The sequence below is a fragment of the Sturnira hondurensis genome, unplaced genomic scaffold (assembly GCF_014824575.4).
Source record: "Sturnira hondurensis isolate 20B ecotype Veracruz unplaced genomic scaffold, ASM1482457v3 Scaffold0014302, whole genome shotgun sequence".
Classification (NCBI taxonomy): Eukaryota; Metazoa; Chordata; class Mammalia; order Chiroptera; family Phyllostomidae; genus Sturnira; species Sturnira hondurensis.
The window spans coordinates 2868726-2890506 of NW_028086933.1; the positions used below are offsets into that span (position 1 = coordinate 2868726).

Genomic DNA, 21781 nt, shown 5'->3' on the forward strand with positions numbered 1-21781 from the left:
ATATATGGCCCTGGCTGGTGTAGCTCAGTGGATTGAGCGCGGGCCTGCGAACCAGATGATCGCGGTTCGATTCCCAGTCAGGGCACATGCCTGGGTTGCAGGCCAGTTCCCAGCAGGGGATGCACGAGAAGCAACCAGACATTGATGTTTCTCTTCCTCTCTCCTTCCTTTCCCCTCTAAAGATAAATAAATAAAATGTTTTAAAAATATATATAATATATGTGTATATATGTATGTATATTTATATATACATATATAAACAGAGCCAATAGTGGACATATTTTTTGTCTTCCAGGAAACAAAAATTGGCTTAAGAAATAAAAAATAAATGCTATGCCCTATGTAACATGAAGACTGAAACTCCATGAAGAAGATTTCTAATCATTTCAATCGTGCAATGACCTGATTGGTCTGTGTTTCTTTCCATGAAAAGTGGAAAGTGGTCATTTAGGAAGACTGTTAAATTGAGTGGAAAACAAGTTAAGCTTAAAAGAGAGAAAAAGTAATGAGAACTTAGTGAATAATTCCACAATCTCACTCTCACAATATATGGCTGATGCATCAAATTTAACTTTTTAGCCCCCACTTCATGCTAACTGCTAAGATTTCTCATTCTCATTTTAAGTTTTAACTTTCTCAAAAAAAACACATTATTTGTGATCAAATTTTAGGAATTCATCCTTGGAGCTTGCTTTATTCACCCAGGTTTAGCCCACAGAGAAACCATATTATCACACATGGTGACAACTGAAATTTGAGAAAATATTTAGTCTAATCTTGTTTTTAAAATATTCCTAAGTGATCATTTTTATATGAGAATTAAATGTTGCTGACAGCTTAAAAAATCTTTTCTCACAATCCATGTACTTTATTTTCATAACTATTCATATAATTAGTTCTATGGAATACAGATATAATTGCATTTTATTATAGATTCATAGGGAAAAAATTCAACCACTTTGATATTTCCCCAGACACAGATTTTATATGGGAACATGGAAATAATAGGACTCTCTATCTAAAACCTCCCATATTTAAAATTTTCAGTTTGGTCTCTGCTAGTGCATAATTAAGCAGAGAAGGCCTGGCTCAAAACACAACCATGGTCTCTTTGGTATTCAGATACAAACTTGACTGTGCATCCTTCCTGGAGGAATTCATCCCAGAGTGGGTACCGACAGGTCACAGTAGCTCTTCAACCTAGAAAGAATTTGTTCCATGTCTTCCTTCTCGGCCACCTGTGACACTCAAGGCTCTTACTAAAAGAATGCCACCTGAGATCGGGTGCCTGCTAGCCAATGTATGCCCTTCAATCCATCTGTCCTTGTGAGCTTTATAAATATGTACTCAAATTTTCCCTCCCACATCCACCCCACACTCTCGGAGAAAATTAACAATATTCGCTTTTAGGGTTTTAGTTAATGTTTTAGAAAATTGTAAAACAGAAAAGAGCTCGGAGAAAATAATGGATAGAACATTCACAGAGATAGAAATGCACAGGACAGCTCAACACTTCAAAAAATATTCAATCTCATTAGTGTGGAGATAAACACACAAGAACAAATACAAAAAGCTGATTAACGTTGCATGTTGAAGAAGGTGTGGGGAACAGGTACTGCTGGGAGAAATCTAAAGAGGCACAGCCTTAGACTTGGCAGTTCTTACCAAAATGTAAAGTGCACACATCTGTGCTGCACACATGCAAAGTGACACACACAAGGGTGTTCACTGCAACCGTGTGCAACAGCAAAATATTAGAAACAACATGAATCAGGTTTTCACTAAATGAGTTATTTACATACATATACTAGAGTACTATGCAACTATATCTTTAAATCTAATCCATCTCTTCATACATATTGAGATAAATGTATTTCCCAGGTATATCCTCAAGTGAAAATACCATGAAGCAAAGTAATGTCACAGTGTTCCACCCCGTCACTTCAAAAAGTGAAAAATGCATTACATATTTCATGCAAGGCAGTGGGAACATTGGTTGCCTGTGGAGCTAGAGAAAGGTTCTGGGGGTTGAGAAACTGGTGGAAGAAAGGTGGTTGTTAAAGTATATCTTTTATATTTTTTAATTATTTACCATACACAAGTAATACTTATTAAAATTAATAAATGATTTAATGAGAAATAACATACACTAATGATATGCTCAAGAATTTAGTTTTTAGCTGAAGGTGGTGGGGAGGCATTAAATGGTATTAAGAAAGAGAATAAAATGATCAGGTGTATAGAGGCTAACAAATCACTCTGACCACAACACTAGCATCTGAGTTATGCATCCCTAGCATTCAGTGCATACAGGCTGCTTACAACAGTGATGGATGAACTTTACTGCGCATTGGAACATCTGATCTCCACCCTCATGTATCCTAATGTAAATCTCTGGGGTGTGGCCAGGACAAGAGGGCTTTGAAAAGCTCCCTAATTGACTATAGTGTAGAGCCAAGATTAAGACCCACTGACATAAAAAGCTGTTTAAGTATGCAACTCCTAATAAAGAGAACTTGGTGAAATAATGCCATAGGGGATGAATAAGAAAAACTTTAGACCTTGTAAGAAGATGAACCCTCAGAACTCATTGATCAACTAGATGTGGGATATAAAAGACAGAGTGAGTCAACAAAGACTTTGGCAAGCAGGTAATATCATTAGCTGAAACAAAAAAAAATCAGCTTTGTGGTAGAAAACAGAATGGATTTTGTTTTAGGCCTGCTCAGTTAGATGCTTGTGAGGTATGCAAACGGAGAAATACAGAAGAAACTCACTATAGGGTCCAAGGTTAGAGAATGAGCACATTGGAGATATGAACATTATAACTGGCAACAAAGACTGTTATTTGAAATTACAAAACAGAATAGAGTAGGGGAAAGGTTCCAAAAACAGAACTATCAACAGAGATGGATAGAAAAAGAAGACAAACATGCAAAGAAGGAGGTTAAAAGAACTGCACAGAAATGTAGAGGTAAAAAAAAAAGCACATAAAACAAGGGGTTTCAAGAGGTCAACAAAATCGTGCCCTTAAGAAAAGACTTGTTTATAAGGTCAGTTACTACAAGGTTAGTTACTAAATGAAGACTGGAAGGCCTTTTATGAATTTCACAACTAGGAGCCGACCTTGGCAAGAACACTGCCCGTGGAGTGTGTAGACAGACTATTGGGAAGTCAACAATGGAGTCCATACAATGTGCAGAAAGACATCAGGCTGCAGTAGAAAATGGAAGTGCCGGGAGGTGAGCAGTGAAAGGAGCAGGTGTTTCTTTCTAGAAGATGGCATCTTTCTAGAAAGTGTCTAGGAATAATAGGGAATTGATAAGGTCTGATTACTTTTCAAGACCAGGGAAACAAGCATATTTGTATACTAAAAGAAAAGACTCATGTAATGAAGCTGATAAAAAACAACGAGAAAATTGATGGGGAAATTTCCTCAAGGGGACTGGAGACCCCTTGGGGATGAAACTAAAATCTCAGGTGGTAGGGTTTGTCCTCAGCAGGAGGATTGACATGTCTCCTTCTGAGGAGGAAGAAGAAAAGATTTAAAGAATGAAGATGAAGATTAATTTGTTGCAACGTGAAAGGAAAGATTTTCCCTTCATATGTAGCCTTCATTTCTCTATGAATCAAGAGAACAGGTTGGCTGCAGAGAGTGAGAGGACTGTGGTAAAGAAAATGAGGAAACTTTAAGTTTAAAATAGCTTGGGGTTGGGAGAAAAATGGGAGGAAAAGCTAATTAAGGTCACATAGAGGAATTTTCCGGAGTAAAGGCCCCACTGGTGTCGGAGCCTGTCAGACCATTCTTTTAGCACCGAAAACTGAGTGCTCATCTAGATGCTGATGGCTTCAGCAGGGGATTGCAGACAGAAATCTGAGTGACAGGGAACCTCAAATGCAGCTAGTTAGTAGGGCACCCAGAGCTGAGGAACCTCCAGGGACACTAACAGAGCAATATGTGGCTGTAGATTAAACACCAAAGAAATACTACAGGCTTGAGAAGAACAAGAAACACATGCTCTGGGAAAGAAAGACTTAAAAAAGGAGGAAGAGCCCTGGCTGGTGTGGCTCGGTGGATTGAGTGCCAGCCTGAGAACCAAAGGGTCACTGGTTCAATTCCCAGTCAGGGTACATGCTTGGGTTGCCAGCCAGGTCCCCAGTAAGGGGTGCATGAGAGGCAACCACACACTGATGTGTCTCTCCTTCTCTTTCTCCTTCCCTTCCCCTCTCTATAAAACTAAATAAATAAAATATTTTTAAAAAATAAAATAAAAAAGAGGAAGAGAGGTTTATGAGGAGTATGGCTGACTTGGATAAACTGGCAGCACAGAAGAAAAAAATTAAAAAGGATCCTAGAGACAGAATAGAAACCGTGAGCTCCAGAAGAGTTCACCACTGTGCACCCAGGAACATAGCAGAGCCTCCACAAAGACTTGGTAAATTAAAAACAACAATAACTAAAATATGAAAGGTATGCATAATAAATGAATGAGGGGAGAACTTGAGAAGTTGGTTTCTCTTCCACACTGCAATAATAAAATCAATGGGAAGGTAGCTCTGGAACTTGCTAAAAGAGCTTGAATTTCCTGAATTGGTAAAAGAAGGTGTTATGTGTCAAAGATCAATAAACTGCTTCCTCTATGACTTACAAAAGAACAGGTCAAATAGAGCAGTTTCTCTTAAATTCTATCCAAAAAATGAAGAAACTTCTCTTTTCCTACTCTGCTTGCTTCTGGTACACAATCTGACCTTTAAAAAAAGTTGTATGGAAAAATGTGAGCTACTCCTTGGTCAATTAGGCCTCCCGCTCAGTGTGCCAGGCAGCCCTGTTAAATTGCCAAGGCCCTTTCTCTTCCCACTGCCCAGCGCTTGTCACAGGGGGATCCCTGTGGAACCACTCAAAAGCTGTGTTTATTCCAGGGAAAAGTATCTGAAGATACCTCTTTCTCTCTATAATCTGTCTTCTCTAACCTACTGCCTCACACATACTTCCTCTTGCCATTTTTGGTACTCTTTTTAAGTGTCTTTAATTAAAATCACAACTTAAAAAAAGACAAAAGGACATTTGACTTCTTGTTCAACTCCCAGTACTGAATTCTTTAGAAGTAGCAAAAACAACACTGGGGGAAAATGCTAAAAGAGGAACTCTCACCTGCCAGAATGAGAGTTGAGGTGTATTTCTAGATCGAAAATTCTTTCAACTGACATATTTTGGATGCTTGCAATGAGTAATGTTCTCCTGGCAGAGTATGCATTATACTCAGCATCCTGTAATTAAGCATTTCTAAAATTTCCATGAAGATGTTATTTTAAGTACCACAGAGAGATGATGAGCTTATCGCATAAAATATGAAACAGTTCACTAACATTTGCAAGAAGAACAAAATAAAACCTCCACATTAGTGTATGTATACTCATTTAAAAATATCTTTTATTTATTCAATTCTTTTTTTCCCTAAGTACTTTTAGTAATATTTTCTTGGCTAAAGTGTTTGAGGAAAAAGGATTAAAATTGCCTTCAAGTAATCTAGCCATATCTGGCTACTCATTGACGGTAACAAATAGAGTCTTTCTTTCATGTTGCAAGCTGTCCTCAGAATCATGCTGTACAGTAAATTTGGATATGGATGAGAAAAGTATGTGTGCATTCCTTGCAAAAGCATGTTGCAAAGGCAAATTTCCTCCTCTCCCCCTCTTTCTCTAGCTCTGTTTACCCTGCCCTGAGTATGTTTGCAAATATATGTCAAGACTGTGCCATAATAAACCTTCTTGAAAATATAGGCATGGAGGAATTAAATATGATGGTACTTAACAAACCTATTCTTGTACCTGAGTAATTTTAATGTTTTTTTAATGGTTTTTTTTTTTTAGATTTTATGTATTTATTTATCTTTAGAGGGGAAGGAGAGGGAGAGAAACATCAATGTATGGTTGCCTTTAGTGCGTCCCCTGCTGGGAGTTGGCCTGCAGGGAACCAGTCTGCAACCCAGGCATGTGCCCTGACTGGGAATCAAACAGTAATTTTAATGTTTTGATTTTACTACTATTATTATTCAATAGAGGAAAGTTTTACTTGAACTTTATGGTTGTTTCAGGTCTTAGCAATTCCAACTGTCCTTTTACACAATTAATTTCTTTTTCTTCTCTGTTCAGATAAAATCAGTAGATGATAGGAAGTTTTTCTTTCTGCTGTAAACATTGTTTGGTGTAGTTTGAATCTGAAATATGAACAAACGACATTAGTACAATTACTTGGTAAGGAATGCCGGAGGGAAACCTTTCCCTTTGCTTCATCCTACACTTCCACGCCATAGCACAAAGGGGGCTCTGGCTTTCCGAAGGACAGGTTGTTTTCAAAGATGGAGAGAATTCAGATTGGATTTATCGTGCAATAGAAGGAAAATACCAAGAGAGACGAGAAGGTTGAGAAACAGGTGCAGAATGACATTAAATATAAGATTTGCCTAAGCAGAATCCACGTAAACAGCAGGGGCATCGCCAAATGTTGAACTGAATAAAAGATCACAAATTAAGAATGAAAAGTATAATTTTGTATTAAAAAATCCATGTTGGTGTCAACAGAAGTACCTGGTGACCAGTGTACCTTTCCCTGTAATAATTAAAGCCAATCTGCTTTTGGAGTTTCCCTTCCCTGGATCATCAAGAGAGTCAACCATGGCATACTAATGATGCATCGCTAGTCAACAACCATAGTCACTCAGGGACTGACAAAGGTCTAGACGTGGATTCAACATCATTAAAGAACTAAAATGAGGCAGGGCAACGAACACAATGTTCTGGATTCTATTTTGCCAGCAGGTAGAAATTTTGATATTGAATATATTCTTCTGGCGTTATTAATTTCCTTGTTCAGAACAGTAAAGTCTATCATAGTAATTCATATGCTGTGATATTACAAGAGATGCATCTACAGGATTTTTTAAATATTCAAGTCTTATTCATTGCTCTATCCTGTCTGCAGATATAAAGCAGAGATGATAAATTAATATCTACAATAAACAGTGATTCCACTGTAGCAGGCTTCTTCTCCAGCAACTCTCCTGGAAATCACTACAGTTTTCCCTGAGTTAGTGCATCAAATATAACACGGTTTAGGGTAACTGTTATGCAGTAATACCCTTCCTCTATACCTTCACAATGATTAGGCCAGATCTTCACAGTCAAAGGAAATCCACGTAAGTATGCGAAGCCAAGAGGTCTAGTAACCCTGAGTCATTCATGTATTCACTTACAAGTATTGATTGAATCCTTCTATGTTCTTGTCACTGTGTTAGCCTCTAAACACAACAAAAAATAAAATTCAATTTCTGTCAGCAAGGAATCCTAAGTCTAATTTATTCCCAGGAATTCAAACTACAGAAAAGTAAGAGAAAATGGCTAACCATTTCCAAATAGTTAATTTGTCCTTCACGTTTACAGTGGATCTGGAGCTTGGAACACAGCATTAGGTTCTCATACCCAAGCAATTATCTTCATGATGCAGAATATCTATGTTCCTTTGTTTGCTATTTAAGCACTGAAAAGTGTAAATGTACTTTGTACCAACTCATAAATTAAAGTACAACAGCAATATACCAGGCACACAATGGTGTACTGAAAAAACCACAGGTCGAAGCCAAAAAGACCTCAGTTTGACTCCCACGTCTCCACTTATCAGCCTGATTACCTTGGTTGAGTGACTTAGCACTCTGAGTTTCAACTACCTCAACTCAAAAATAATATATAAAAAAACACCTACAGTTACGGCAAGGATTAAATTAAGTAATACAAAATAAGCTCCTGGCATACAACAGGAGATCAACAAATGTTCATGAAGTTATATCATGTGCTGCCCAGCGTGGGTCACATCCACTGAGGACACTGCACAGACACTAACATCAAAAGAAGCGGCACTGGCCCTCTGGATGGTACTCTCTAGAAGATAGGAAGGCCCAATGCAAGAGGTATTCAGAATGGATTGATCATTTATTTATTAGCAGATGGCCACACTTGGTCATTGAAGCAACATCTCTAAATAGACCTGACTCTCTAGTGGCACAAAGAAAATGGCTGATGATTCTTTAAAAATCTTTCACTACTGCAACAAGAGGGAACCAAAAAAAAGGACAAAAACACCCACCATTGCTTCTGTGGGAATCGGCTTCCCCAGCCTTCTTCATGTGCTACCTGATCTTTAATTTATGGAGTCAACAGAAAGCACTGCCTTCAGCAGCACAAATGCTGGACAAATAGCTAGGGCATTGATTTTGGTATTTGGCCAAACTGATAGCATCATTATGTTGACTGAATATCACTGTCTCTAATAAAAATGCTTTATGTGGAGTCTCAAGAAAGAAAGAGGACTGACTGGCTATAGAAAAGTAAAGAAATGCAATTACAATGTGGTATTTTTCTCTTGGGCCATTTATCCTCTATATTTAAACACTATGTAGTGATGTTTTGATGTTTGTTTTCTGCTGACAATTTTTCCTTATTGTTTTGCATGTTAATACCACCACTGTTAGGCAAGAAAATTGTAAATGTAATGTAGTTTTTTTATATCAGTACATATTTGCAATACAACAGTTAAGTATTTTATTAAAACATATACAATATGCGATTGAGCTTTTAATTAATTCTATTACCGATATGAACATCATTAGCAAAGACAATGATATACACTCTGAAAAAAATGAGTTAAAACAAAAACTTGCTTGTCTTTAGACCTTCAATGAACCAAGTATTTCCTAAATGCTAAATCCAGGTATATAACCACAATATAAAGATAACTAATAATTATTTTTCTGGTAATAAAGGCATTATTAGCATAACCAAGTATAGATTAGTGATGAAAAAAGATGCAAGAAACTCAAATACAGCTGTAAATTGCAAATAAACTGTAATTTACTAAAGACTGTAATACAAGAGAATACTTGTGTAAATAACCTAGAGAAGTAATAATGAATGTAATAAATGTTCTAGTTGATATCTTATGCTACAATGATTGACTTTCTATCATGGTGTATATATACATGCTTTTACATAAAAAATTATCTACATGCCATGATATCATACAGAATATATTGAGCTAAATTACTTAGCACAGGGGATCTACCCCCCCACTGCAGAATATGCACAGGAGAAACAATATGCATATCTTATCCAACAATACTAAATCTTTCTGCTTTTCTTGACTGATTGCGGAGCCACAGATCAAATCAACAGTTCATCGATTTGATTCATTGCTTGAGATCAGAAGCATAATGACAAAAATACCAATTCACCAGTCTTAGTGCTAAATGCCATCCACTTTTAATTTATCCTTAATATCACCAGTACATTCACCTTTTTTAAGATACTCATTTTATCATTTTAATAAACCTGTAGCACAATAATTATAGCCTAAGGCCTGGTTGTCAAAAAGGCATACGTTCATGTTTCAACTCTGCCACTTTTTAGCTATGTGACAGCCAGTTATTTAACTTTTTTAAACCTGAGATTCAGTAGTCTCATCTATAAAATGGAATAAACAGGATAGTTAAACCATACTGTTTCTGTAAGTATTAAGTAGATAGGCAGATGACAATAAACCTAACACCATGACTGGAACACAGTCACCAGACTCTCATGGCATCTCTTTTGACAGCACTATATTTATGGGGCAAAGTTAAAATCTTCAGTATGATTTTTTTTTTATTTTTCAGGTACTAAATCTGACTATACATTAGAATCACTTGGGCATCATTAGTCTGGTCATGGAGCACTATTGTGTGTTACGACCCATTATGAGGCCCTACCCTAACTGCTTCAGCCCACTAATCTTTCTTTCATTCAGTTCCTCATTTCAGGACTTCTACATACATGCCTCACCAGGGTACAACCCATTGTCCCTAAAAAAAAGAAAGATACTGTATTCCAAACATACTCTTTATTGGCATAATTTTGTTAACTGATTAGAAACTATATTGCAAGAATAAGGATATATGTGATAAAGGCCTAACTCAATGTCATCTGAGGCAAAAGACAATGTGTTGGCTGATGCAACTGATTGTAGATCTAGTGATCAGGATTCAGATGCACAAATAAGGTCATCAAAGCCCTCTCTTTCTCTTTCTCTTTCTCTTTCTCTCTCTATGTCCATCCCTACTCTCTATCTCTCTTGCTAGTCAGATTACCTGTGAGAAGTAACCTAAACTAGGTTGAATGGTGTCCTCAAGTAACATACAAGGTCTGTCCAGAAAAGCCCAGCCATTGTTAATATAACAAGAATGGTCTGTGCAACATCAATATAACCTGGCAGCCAAGGAGATTGGACTGAAATGTGCATGTGTGACCAATGATGACTTCACTGTGCTAGTCAGTGGAGGTGGTAGATTCCATTGAGAAAGCATGTTTACTGAGTGGCCATCACATTCAAAATGACTGAGTGAGCAGAGCAACAAATATGCATGAAATTTTCCATTAAGCTTGAATATTCCTCCAAAGAAACTATTTGGATGATTCAGAAGGCTGCAGCTATAGGCAACTGGTGACTAGAAGCTTTATCAAAACAACAATGTGTCCGCTCATGCATCACGTCTCATGGAGAGTTTTTTGGCAAAACATCCAATCACCCAGGTGACTCAGCCCCCTACATCCCAGATCTGCACCCTGCAACTTCTGGCAGGTAATTTTCCCCAAACTAAAATTATCCTTGAAAGAGAAAAGATTTCAGACAGTCAATTAGATTCAGGAAAATACCATGGGGCAGCTGATGGTGATTGGGCGAACTGTGTGAGGTGCCAAGGCGCCTACTTTGAAGGGGACTGAGGTGTCATTTTCCCGTGTACAATGTTTCTTGTATCTTGCATCTTCTTCAGTAAATGTCTCTGTATTTCATATTACATGGCTGGATACCTTCTAGACAGACCTTGTACACCCATCTGGAAGCTCATAATGTGATGTATTTTGAAATAAGGTCTTTGTGGGATATAATTAGTTAAGGTGTGAGGCCTAAATACAATTTGTGGCCTTAGAGGAAAAGGAAAGACAAAAGTACCTAGGAAAGAAGGTCCTGTGAAGATAGGCATATAGACTGGAATGACATAGCTATAAGCCAAAGGATACCAAAGATTTCTGGAAGCTACCAGAAGCTAGGAAGAAGGAAGGATTCTTTCCTAAGGCCTTCAGAAGGAACATGGCTCTGCTGACAAACTGATTTGGACTTCTTAGCCTCCAGAACTGTGAAAGAATAATTTTCTGCTATGGAAAGGCACCCAGTTTGTGGCAATTTGTTATAGCACCCTCTGGAAAGGAATACACAGCTCTAATGGAAAGAGTCAACGTTTTTGAAGTGGTGGGAAATAGTTCCAGGAGATCCACATTTTGGTGCACTGCAATATGAACCCATCTTTAACGAATTGCAGTGGCCAAGAGCAACAGTAATTCTGGCCAGAATTAGTTCTCTGTCTTCCCTTGATGAGGATAGTTTATAATTCTCTGTATAAATTGTCCTTGTAGTAAAGTGGCCCTCTCTTCCTCAGGCCTGTCCAAAATCCCAAGGATTCCCCAAAATGCAATTATCCTCTAAGATTGGCTTTGATTGATCATCACACAATGATAAGCCTACACCTGGCACGACTAATAGTGTATTTTTCTTCTCAGATTTAACCTTTATCAACTCTACAGTCAGTAGTTAGCAGTACCTGGAGAGATCCATATGGAGATGACTGGCTGATAATCAACAAAACAAGTGAGAAAACTTAACCAAAGACATTGAAATAAAGAACAAACTGACAGTAATCAGAGAGGAGAGGGGAGGAAATAATAGGGGAAGAAATAGGAAGGGTCATCAAGGAACATGTATAAAGGACACATGGACAAAGCCAAAGGGGGGTAAGATCAAGAGTGGGAGGTGGGGATGGGTTGGGGAGGAATGGCAAAGGAAAAATGAAGACAACTGTACTTGAACAATAAAAATAACAATAGAAAAATAAAAGTATCTCAATGATTTAGATTATAAAAAAGGAGCTATAATCTTCAGTAAAGTAGTTGCATCAAAATTTTGCTCTTTGAAACACAAATAATATATAACCTCTACTCTTCTCCCACCCTTTCCTTCATACTTCTGCTTCCTGTTGTCAAATCTGCCTAGAAGCAAGAGAGCACATTGAGGCAGTTCTTAGAAATTAGGCTCACACAGGGTACACAGCAGAGTAAAGAAAGGTGGATTATGGACCTGGAGAGGCAAACAGCACAGTGGCCTTGTAGAAAAGAATGGATCACAGATATGGCACAAGATATAATTGGAAAAGATAAATGAAAAGTTTTATTCATTAATTGCGTCGATGATTTTAAATTAAGGAAATAAGACGATAATTTAATATTCAGACATTTTAAGCAAGTCAGCCAAAACGTAATGCTTTTTTATATTTTATAGTATATTTTAATTGATGAGCCTAAAATGAAGTGAGATGGAAGCCCGCCTGTATCCTCAGCCTCACAAATTTGAGGTCTAAATGTTACTCTACTCATAGCCTGTGTTCACTCAACCAATCAGCCTGTAAGACGCTATAAGATTCTGCATTGCCTAAAATTGAATGCAAAGGATAAGTGGGGATTCAGTGAACAAAAATAAGTGACCAGTGAGACTGGCATGACTGATTGTGCTTATGCATACATCAGGAAGATCAATCTAGTCTCCAGAGAAGAATATTTGGCTTCTGACCAAGACGGCAGTGTAGATAAACATGGTACTTGTCTCTTCTCATAACCACATCAAAATTACAACTAAACTACAGAACACCCATCATTCAGAGTCACCTGAAATCTGGCTTAAGAAAAGTTCTAAAACTAAGGAATTGAAGAAGCCATATTGAGACTGGTAAGAGGGTAGAGATGGGTAACAGGCTGGTTCCACACCAACGTGCAGTGGATAAAACTTGTGAAGGATATGTTGCCTGCAGAGGTCTTCCCTGAGGAGCAACAGGTCCCAGCCCCACATAAGCCCCTCATTGGAGGGTTCCAGTGCCAGGAAGAGAAGTCCCCATAAAATTGGGCTATAAAAAGCTGAGGGAGGAGGGCTTCTAGAGTCCCAGGCAGTTCCTCTTAAAGGTTCCATGCACAGACTTACTTGGACTCACTCCCTGTGAGCTCCAGCACTGGGGCAGCAGCTAGAAAGGCATCAGAGATACACATAGAAGAACTGAATTGTCTGGCACCAGGGTGAGAGCTGGGAGGTAGCTTTCTCCCAGACAGAAGTGCTGGAAAAAGCACTTTGTTCCTTTTCTGAGCTCTCTCTACACAGAGCCAGCATGTAGGTATCATATCTTGGTTTTTTTATCAACTTGGCTAATGTTGTTTGCCCTGACCTGGTGATTTCCTGAGGCCCTAACCCAACCAACTTTCAGGCCCACCCAAGCATTTTCCAGTGAAAGGCCTATTATGGCTCATGTTTCAGGTTCTCCTAAAAATCTCTCAAGCATGCAATATGTGGCTTCAGTGTGCCTCAGAGCTCTTGCTAAGTGGCACCAGGCCTGGAATTCCATCAGCAGCCAGCCTTGAAGAGGTTCACAGCTTAGCCTCCCAAGCCCAGCACAAGAAGAAGCCATCTGCAGATTGCTTTGTAGCTTACGCCAGATGGCCCCAGGAAGAACACAGGTAGCAGCTGACCTTGGCCTGTACTTCTCAGGAGGCCCCAGAACTAACACACCCAGTGTACAGCTCAGACCACATCGAAGCACCATGACCCAACCACCTCCACAAGTGACACACTGAAGGTGCAGATGCAGTGGGTACCAGAGCCCCAGTGAAGTAACTCCTGTTCTGTGGGATGGGTCTCTGCACAGATGATCCTCCACAGTGGTCAGAGTTGAATGGTTGCAGCCAGTCCTTGCAGCTGATAGACCAGCTGGTAAATTCTCACCATTGAAGTGCCAACAGTAATCAAGGCTCAACTACAATAGAAGGGTATACACAGTCCACAGACCTAAGTATTCAGCGTGGGTGATTGAGGAGGCTGTACCACTGGACCCTACAGGACACCTATTACATTAGGCCACTCTACTAAACCTGGGGCATACATGGAAACAAACACAGGGAGGCTGCAAAAATGAAGAAACAAAGAGAACAAAACTCCAGAAAAAGAACTAAACAAAATGAAGACAAGTAATCTACTGGATATAGATTTTAAAGCATTGATTATAAGGATGCTTAAGGAATTTGGTGAGAATTTCAATAGCAGAAAAAAGGGCATGGGAACCATAAAAAACACTTAGAAATGAAGAACACATTAACTGAAATTAATAATTTACAGGGAATCAGCTCTAGGGCGCACCAGATACGGGTCAGAATGAAGTCCTTGAGGAAAGGAATATAAGGAAGACAGGAGGACCTGTAACTGAGCTTTAGGACATTTCAACATTTCAGAGCAATGGGCCACATTCGCTCGAGCTTGGTATCTCTTAGATGGGAAAATGCAGCCCCCTGGCAAACTCACTGCTCTGGCCTCTGTTAAACTTCAAGGGCTGCATAAACCAATGTATCACCAGCTGAGTGTCATGGAAAGAGCCTGCACAGGGTTTAAGTAACTTGGTGTGTGAGCGTTTGGCAAATTGCTTAATCTTAATGGGCCTTAGCTTCTTTGGCTGCAAACGTCTGGACAAACCTAAGGTGACTGCGGGGATCACGTTGTCATAATTAACACAAGGCACATTGAGTTTTCTGGAAACAAAAGGGAGCAAAAAGTATACTCTTCACACACCGGGTACCCAGGTGTATTTAAACAAGTAACAGCCGCCCAGCTTCACCAGCAGGATCCAGTGGCTATTGTAAAGCTAGCTAATTACGGCATGCTGCCCAAAAACCTGCACAGAAGGACCGTGATGTGGCAATTACATGTCTTCCCAGATGAGAGTATACCAGAAGATATTCTTCAGAATTTAGTGGAAGAGCTGCCACAACCACAAAAGGTGCCCAAACACCTGGACGAATACACACAAGAGGAAGTGGACGCTTTCCCCCCCACTGTGGACCCCGCCTGAAGATCTCCAGCTGTAGGAGAATGAAAATTGCAGAAAACCACAATGCAGTGATTGGGACTTCCTCCTGCACCTTTCCTATCCCCTGGGCCATGTGAAACATTGCTGCACTGAACAGGAAACTTGTTATGGGTGCTGCAGGTTTGTGGTGAGAGGTCGGGAAGGGATCTTCCTTCAACAGGAAGTTTCAATAAATGTATTTTGTGGATAGCTCAGTGGATTGAGCGCGGACCTGCGAACCAGGCGATCGCGGTTCGATTCCCAGTCAGGGCACATGCCTGGGTTGCAGGCCAGTTCCCTGCAGGCCAACTCCCAGCAGGGGACGCATGAAAGGCAACCATATATTGATGTTTCTCTCCCTCTCTCCTTCCCTTCCCCTCTAAAGATAAATAAATAAAATATTTTAAAAATGTATTTTGTGGAATTGCTTTAGCAATTAATTGGATTTGTAATTGGATTTGAATGTTATCAGTGGTGATAAGAATAAAATTGCGTACTTGGCGAAAAAAATAATTTACAGGGAATCAACAATAGAGTAGATGAAGCTGAGAATCAAATCAGTGATTTAGCCTATAAGAAAGAAATAACACCCAATCAGAACAGTGGGAAGAAAAAAAGAATCCAAAAAATGAGTATTGCATAAGGAGACTCTGGGACAATTTCAGAGGCATCAACATTCTCATCATCAGGGTGCCAGAAGAAGAAAGAGCACTAAATAGAAAACCTATTTGAAAAAGTAATGACAGAAAACTTCCTTAACCTGCTAAAGAAAATAGATATACAAATCCAGCAAGTGCAGAAGCTTCCCAAACAAGATAAACCCAAGCGTACCCCACCGAGACACATTATAATTAAAATGCAAAAGGTTACAAAGAAAAAAATCTTAAAAGTAGCAAGAATAGCAATTAGTTACCTACAAGAGAGGTCCCACAAGACTGTCAGCTGATTTCTCAATAGAAAATTTACAGGCCAGAAAGAATTGACAAGAAATATTCAAAGTGATAAAAAGCAAGGATTTACATCCAAGATTACTCTACCAGCATAGCTATCAGAATCAAAGAACGTATAAAGAGCTTTTCAGATGCGACAAAGCTAAAGGAGTTCATCACCACCAAACCAGTATGACATCAAATGTTAAAGGGTCTTCTTTAAGAAGAAGAAATAAATAAAAAATATGAACAATAAAATGGCTATATATATGTATATATGCATGTATGTGTATATATATGTTCATATTTGTTGATATATACATATCAACAACTGAATCTAAAAAACAAAATAAGGTAACAAACATAACAGTATCAGACTCGTAGACACAGAGGACATTTTGACAGTTGCCAGATAGGAGGGGGATTAAAGGATGGGTGAAAAAGATGATGGGATTAAGAAGTACAAGTTGGTTGTCACAGGATAGTCATGGGGATGTAAAGTCCAGCGTGGGGAATATAGTCAATAATAGTGCCAGATGAGTGTGAGTTTATTGGGATGATCACTTAGTAAGTTATGTAACATCTAATCCCTGCGGTGAACACCTGCAACTATATAATAATGTATGTCAACTGTAACTAAAAACTGAAACTAATTTTAAAATGCAAAAAAGAAAAAGGAATTTTTAAATGCTCAAACGACTTTGCCAATATACTATTCTCCCTCAGCGAATCCCACTGAGGTGCACAGGAGAGCTTAGAGCACCTGCTCTTGTGAAGAAGCAGCCACATTTCATACAGGCGTTGTTAACCACCCAAGAGGCAAGCAGCTCACGTTATGTGGTAAGAGACGGACCAAAGCAGACATGACCAGGGCAGGAGTAAAGTCGGTTACCCGCCGTGGGGAGCAGGGCTGCTCTCTGTCCTCTCGGCGGGGTGCTCACGGTCTCTCACAGAGGAGCAGGAGCAGCTCTGTAGACGCAGCCGCACATCCCTGATCTCCACTAGACCTAAAGCAGGAGGAAAATTAGTTCGCTAAGACTTCATGTGCCAAAGCAGCTGATCTTAAGACAGTGGAAGATACCTTTAAGATTTAATGTTTCAAATCAAACTCAAATTCCTCATTCATTAAATATACATATATTAAAATATTTTGCCTTTCATATCTAAAATATCATTATTTTACCTGAAGTTACTTGAGTTAAAATTCCAATGAAGATTTTTTTAAATTAAACTATTTCTACAGTCACTTAGTGTTTTCTATACAGCTAAGTATCTGAATAATTGCCTCAATTTCTTGCATCATTTTAAGTTCAGAGATAATCTCATTTGTACTGTAGTTTCATTATTCACTAATTATAAAATTAAATTATAATTATTATTATAAATTATTCAAGCAATCATATGGATTATACCAAGAATGACCTACAATTATACTCTAAGCTGGAAAAAATAAATTACCAATGAATTATATCTAAAGAGTTAATTTTAATAAATTAGATTTAAGAAAAGAAGAGCTGGAAAATCAGGGTAAGAAATAAGGGAAAGTGAATAGATCTTACAGGGTTGTCTATCTCTTCTCAATCAAATTATTGTCCTTAATCTTTGAAAAGTTGTTTATTTTCCTTTTAAAAGGTAGTTATTCAAATACCACCCAAGTTATAAAATCACACCTATTCTTACACACAGAAAATACTTCTTCAAAAAATGTTTAATTTTACTACATAATTTTCCTTATTTCATAAAATGTCCCCACAGCTACATCTACAGATGTGTTTAGGTATTTAAATCTTTGAGATCATAAGCTAAATTTCTTGTCAACTTGTGCAATATGGATTTCCTAACACTACTATGTTAAGCCCATTTCTATACACGAATCATAACAAATTTGAATTCATTTCAATTCCAGTTCGGGAAATAAGGCTTGACCATAAAATCATTTAGGTTTAACAAAATATTTTAATAAAATGACCTGTCCAAGAGTTTATGTTCTGTCATTCATTAAGGTGTTTACTCAGCAAATATTTATCGAGGAATGAAGTGAGAATCGAGACAGATACAATGCCCCCTTGCAGGAAAAAAGTCTAGCCTGGCACTGAAATTAAAAGACCACTTACATTAAAATAGTAACAGAGGAAGGATATAAGATCAGAATTTTTGTGATTTATTAGTATTTGTAAGGCCAAAGTTGCCACGTTAATCTTTAAATTTGGCTAGGGAAGATAAATGTAAAATGTGCAGAATTTGATTAAAAAGATTCACAGCCTTGTTCTAAAAACTAGGAACATTGCCTGCAGTGCGGACACGCAGAAGATGAGGCCGTCTTACTCCAGCTGGCAGTATGAAAGGAAAACAGGGTCTCTGCTCTGGAAGTCACAGGTTTTAAATTGTCTCAGCACTTCAATAGCAGGTCAGGTCCAACCTGCTTCTCCTCCAGCTTTACAGAGGCAGTGGGGACAAATCTGAGTTTAACTTTCAGAATCACCACTTAACCTTGAGCTAGTTACTCAATTTCCCTGTACCTCAGTCTCCTCCTTGGTAAAACAGAGATAATTTTATCCATCTCCCTGGGGCTGGAAGTAATGCACACAAGTCCTCACAGAGCAGTGTTTCTGCCCACCAAAAGAGAGAGAGAGAGGGAGGGAGGTATGTCATTAGCAGTAATAGTCAGAGCAGCAGCAGGTACACAGCAGTGATAGACCTATGGCAGTCATGCAGCAATAATAGCCAGGATTGTGGTTCTGAACTCATGGTAGAAGTAGCTTTAGCGACATAGAAACTGAAGGCCTGGAGGTTTAGTGTCCTGCCTAAGGCTGAACGATGTCCAGCTTGGCTTAAACCATGACACCCTTGATTCTGACTCCGCTTCTCTTCCTACAGCATTATGCCTCCTTCCTTCTCTAAAAAGATTTTTCTATAAATAATTACTTTAGTGTTATTATCAAAATAAGCAGAAAAAATTACTTACTTAAAGTTGGTAACACTCTTAAAAGCAATTTCAGTTACCACATGCCTCAAATTGTCAGGTAGTCATTAGATAGAAAAACAGACCTAGCAAAACAGCAACTGCAGACCCTATCTATTATTTATATATATGAAAAATACTACATGAAATTTTCTTAAAAACCTAAGTCTGTCAAAAACAGCCTCTAAAATGTAAAAAAAAAAAAAAAAAAACCTTTAGCAGTTTATTCTTAACTATTGGAATTGTGACTCTACATTGGCTTGTTTTGTATACCGAGACCGCAGCATTATTAAGAGAAAAACAGTTTTATTTTAGAGGTGTCGTTATATTGCATTTACTAGTTTTAGCAGCACACAAAAAGAAAATGGCTAGTAATATATGTTCTAAGTGTCCCCAAAATGTATTTAATTTGCATTAAACAAAGAACCCTACAGCAAATGCTTAGAAACTCCTCTCTCCAATATCTCCTCCTTTACCTTCCTACAATCATCACCCAGGTTCCAGACCTCATTATCTTGCTTTCAGTATTAAAATAGCCTGCTGTCTTGTCTCTACCCCCTCACTATCTCCCCTGTTCAATTCACTCCCACACTGTCCTTGCAGGAGAATCTCCCTGAAGCATTGCCTGATTCTGTCTCAGTACAATACACAGACCTGCAATGCCTCCCCAGACTCTGGACACTGGAAGCTGACTCCACGGCTCACTGGGTCTGCCCAAACCCAGTGGGAAGACTGGTACAATGGCTTCCATATACCTGATTGCTGCCCACACATATCTATTAACTGTTCCTTAAATATTCTCTGGACAGTCTCATTTCTACAACTTTCTTTATGTAGTTACCTTCCCTGCTTCTACACCTAGGCCTATAACTAAAACCTGAAACTGTATTTATATCCAGGACCTCAAATTGTCAATAGAGAGAAAATTACATGAATCATAGGACATCAAGATGATAGAATATTATTCTATTTTTTAAATAATGTATTGTAAAAATGTTTAACAATGTATGAAATACTAACAATATGCTGGTTTAAAATAATGTATGAAATTATACATATATGATTTCTCAGTATACAGAAATATATTTTAATGTATATATAAATGAAAAGTTTATCTGAAATGAATGTTTAAATTTTAACAGTGAGTTTTCCTAGGCCATGAATTTATAGATGACTTTAGTCTGTCCGGTGGATAGATGTTTTTCAAATTTTTTATTCCAACACAGAGCATTTAGCATTTTTATAACTTAAAATTATTTTTTAAAGTAATTAACCAGCTCACCTATTAATTCCAGTGCAAATGTTTCTTCCTTTATAAAATCTCTGGCTATGGACCAACTAGATTATATATTTTCTTTCTTTGAGGCATCAGCATATTGAGAACCTCTATCACCATCTCCCCTTGCATATTTTGGACATACGTTGAAGGACAATCTCATGTAACTTATTATAATGCCAAACTCTTTCTTAATTAACTGGTATTGAAGCCTCCTAACCTCCAATACCCCACATCAATGTTACTCTTAGATTTGAGAATTGGATCCAAATCCCTTTTAAAGGACATATATATTTTAAAAGATTTTATTTATTTTTAGAGGGTAAGGGAGGAAGAGAGGGAGAGAAACATCGATGTGTGGTTGCCTCTCAAGCACCCCCTACTGGGGACCTGCCCTGCCACCTACGCAGGTGCCCTGACTGAGAATCAAACCAGCGATGCTTTGGTTTGCAGGCCTGCATTCCATCCACTGAGCCACACCAGCCAGGCAGGGCAAGAATATTTTGTTTTAAATTAGAATAATTTGCTCCTTTTTTCTCACTAAACCAAGCATAATATAAAAAACAGTGATTCAACCAAGAAACTTTGAAAGTGTTTAACGAGTTCACAGGGTAAAGTGTTATTGTATAAATAATAATTTGAGTGAAATTAATGTAAAATATAACATTTCTCAGGCACCTGTTATAGATTATGCCATTCATCTTTCAATTATGTCCTTCATACTTACTATTATCCATGAATTGTGATCTAGTATTAGATAATGCCTTTAGTTTATAGTCGTGGAGTAGACCTTGAAAAAGGACACAGTGAAATATATAATTATTTGCTCACAATTTTAGAATCCCTTCCTTGAATATAAATACTTATTTCACAATCATAAATTAGTCTATTATTTCCTTCATTATTTGTTGAGTGCAGGCAGTCAGCAGGTTAAAATTGTTTTCTTTAGGACCTACATGTCCTGATACTTTTTTTGGAAGGAAACTACAAGATTTATTATGGAATAATGTCTCCAGTGGGTGTGCTCTAGAGTGGCAATGCCTAAGCTTTCTTCCTCTAAACCTCAGCATTTCAACAAAGCACTGGTTTAGCATTAGGAAACAACTGCAGAATATTTTAGATTATCCTCAAATTTACGTTGTCTTCATCCAAAGTGACAAACAAGGGGGAGGGAGGGCTGTGATCGGAAGGGTGGTGTCCAGGGGAGCAGCGACATCACACTTACACAATGTATCAGGCACTTTATCTAACTTAATTCATCTCATTGTCAATTGATCCTTATAAACAAACCCTACATAATGCATTATTATTTCTGTTTTCTAATGGAAAGAAACTGGGACTACAAGAGATTAACTAAACTGTGCAGGAAAATAGCATGGCAGGACTTCACCTAAAAATTCAACATTCGTAATAGACAAAAAAACTGTACTTGAAAAACAATTAAATAAAAACAAATAAAAATTCAATGTTCTTGCAAGCATACTGTGATGATGTTTTGATTTGTCAAGGAATGATGAGGGAAACAGAGAGATCTGACATCATTTCTTGAATGTATGTTGGGCACCTCAAATTAGCGAACCTGAAAGAGAGCTCTTAA

General features: G+C 38.1%; 1 protein-coding gene across 1 annotated transcript; it reads left to right on the forward strand.

Moving 5' to 3' along the window:
* Positions 1-14307: 14307 nt before the first annotated feature.
* Positions 14308-15103, forward strand: LOC118998459 (39S ribosomal protein L13, mitochondrial-like). The gene is made up of 3 exons (XM_037062650.1): positions 14308-14317; positions 14409-14532; positions 14650-15103. The coding sequence occupies exons 2-3, from the start codon at positions 14454-14456 to the stop codon at positions 15018-15020; spliced, it is 450 nt and encodes a 149-aa protein (XP_036918545.1). The 5' UTR covers positions 14308-14317; positions 14409-14453; the 3' UTR covers positions 15021-15103.
* The last annotated feature ends 6678 nt before the right edge of the window (positions 15104-21781 follow it).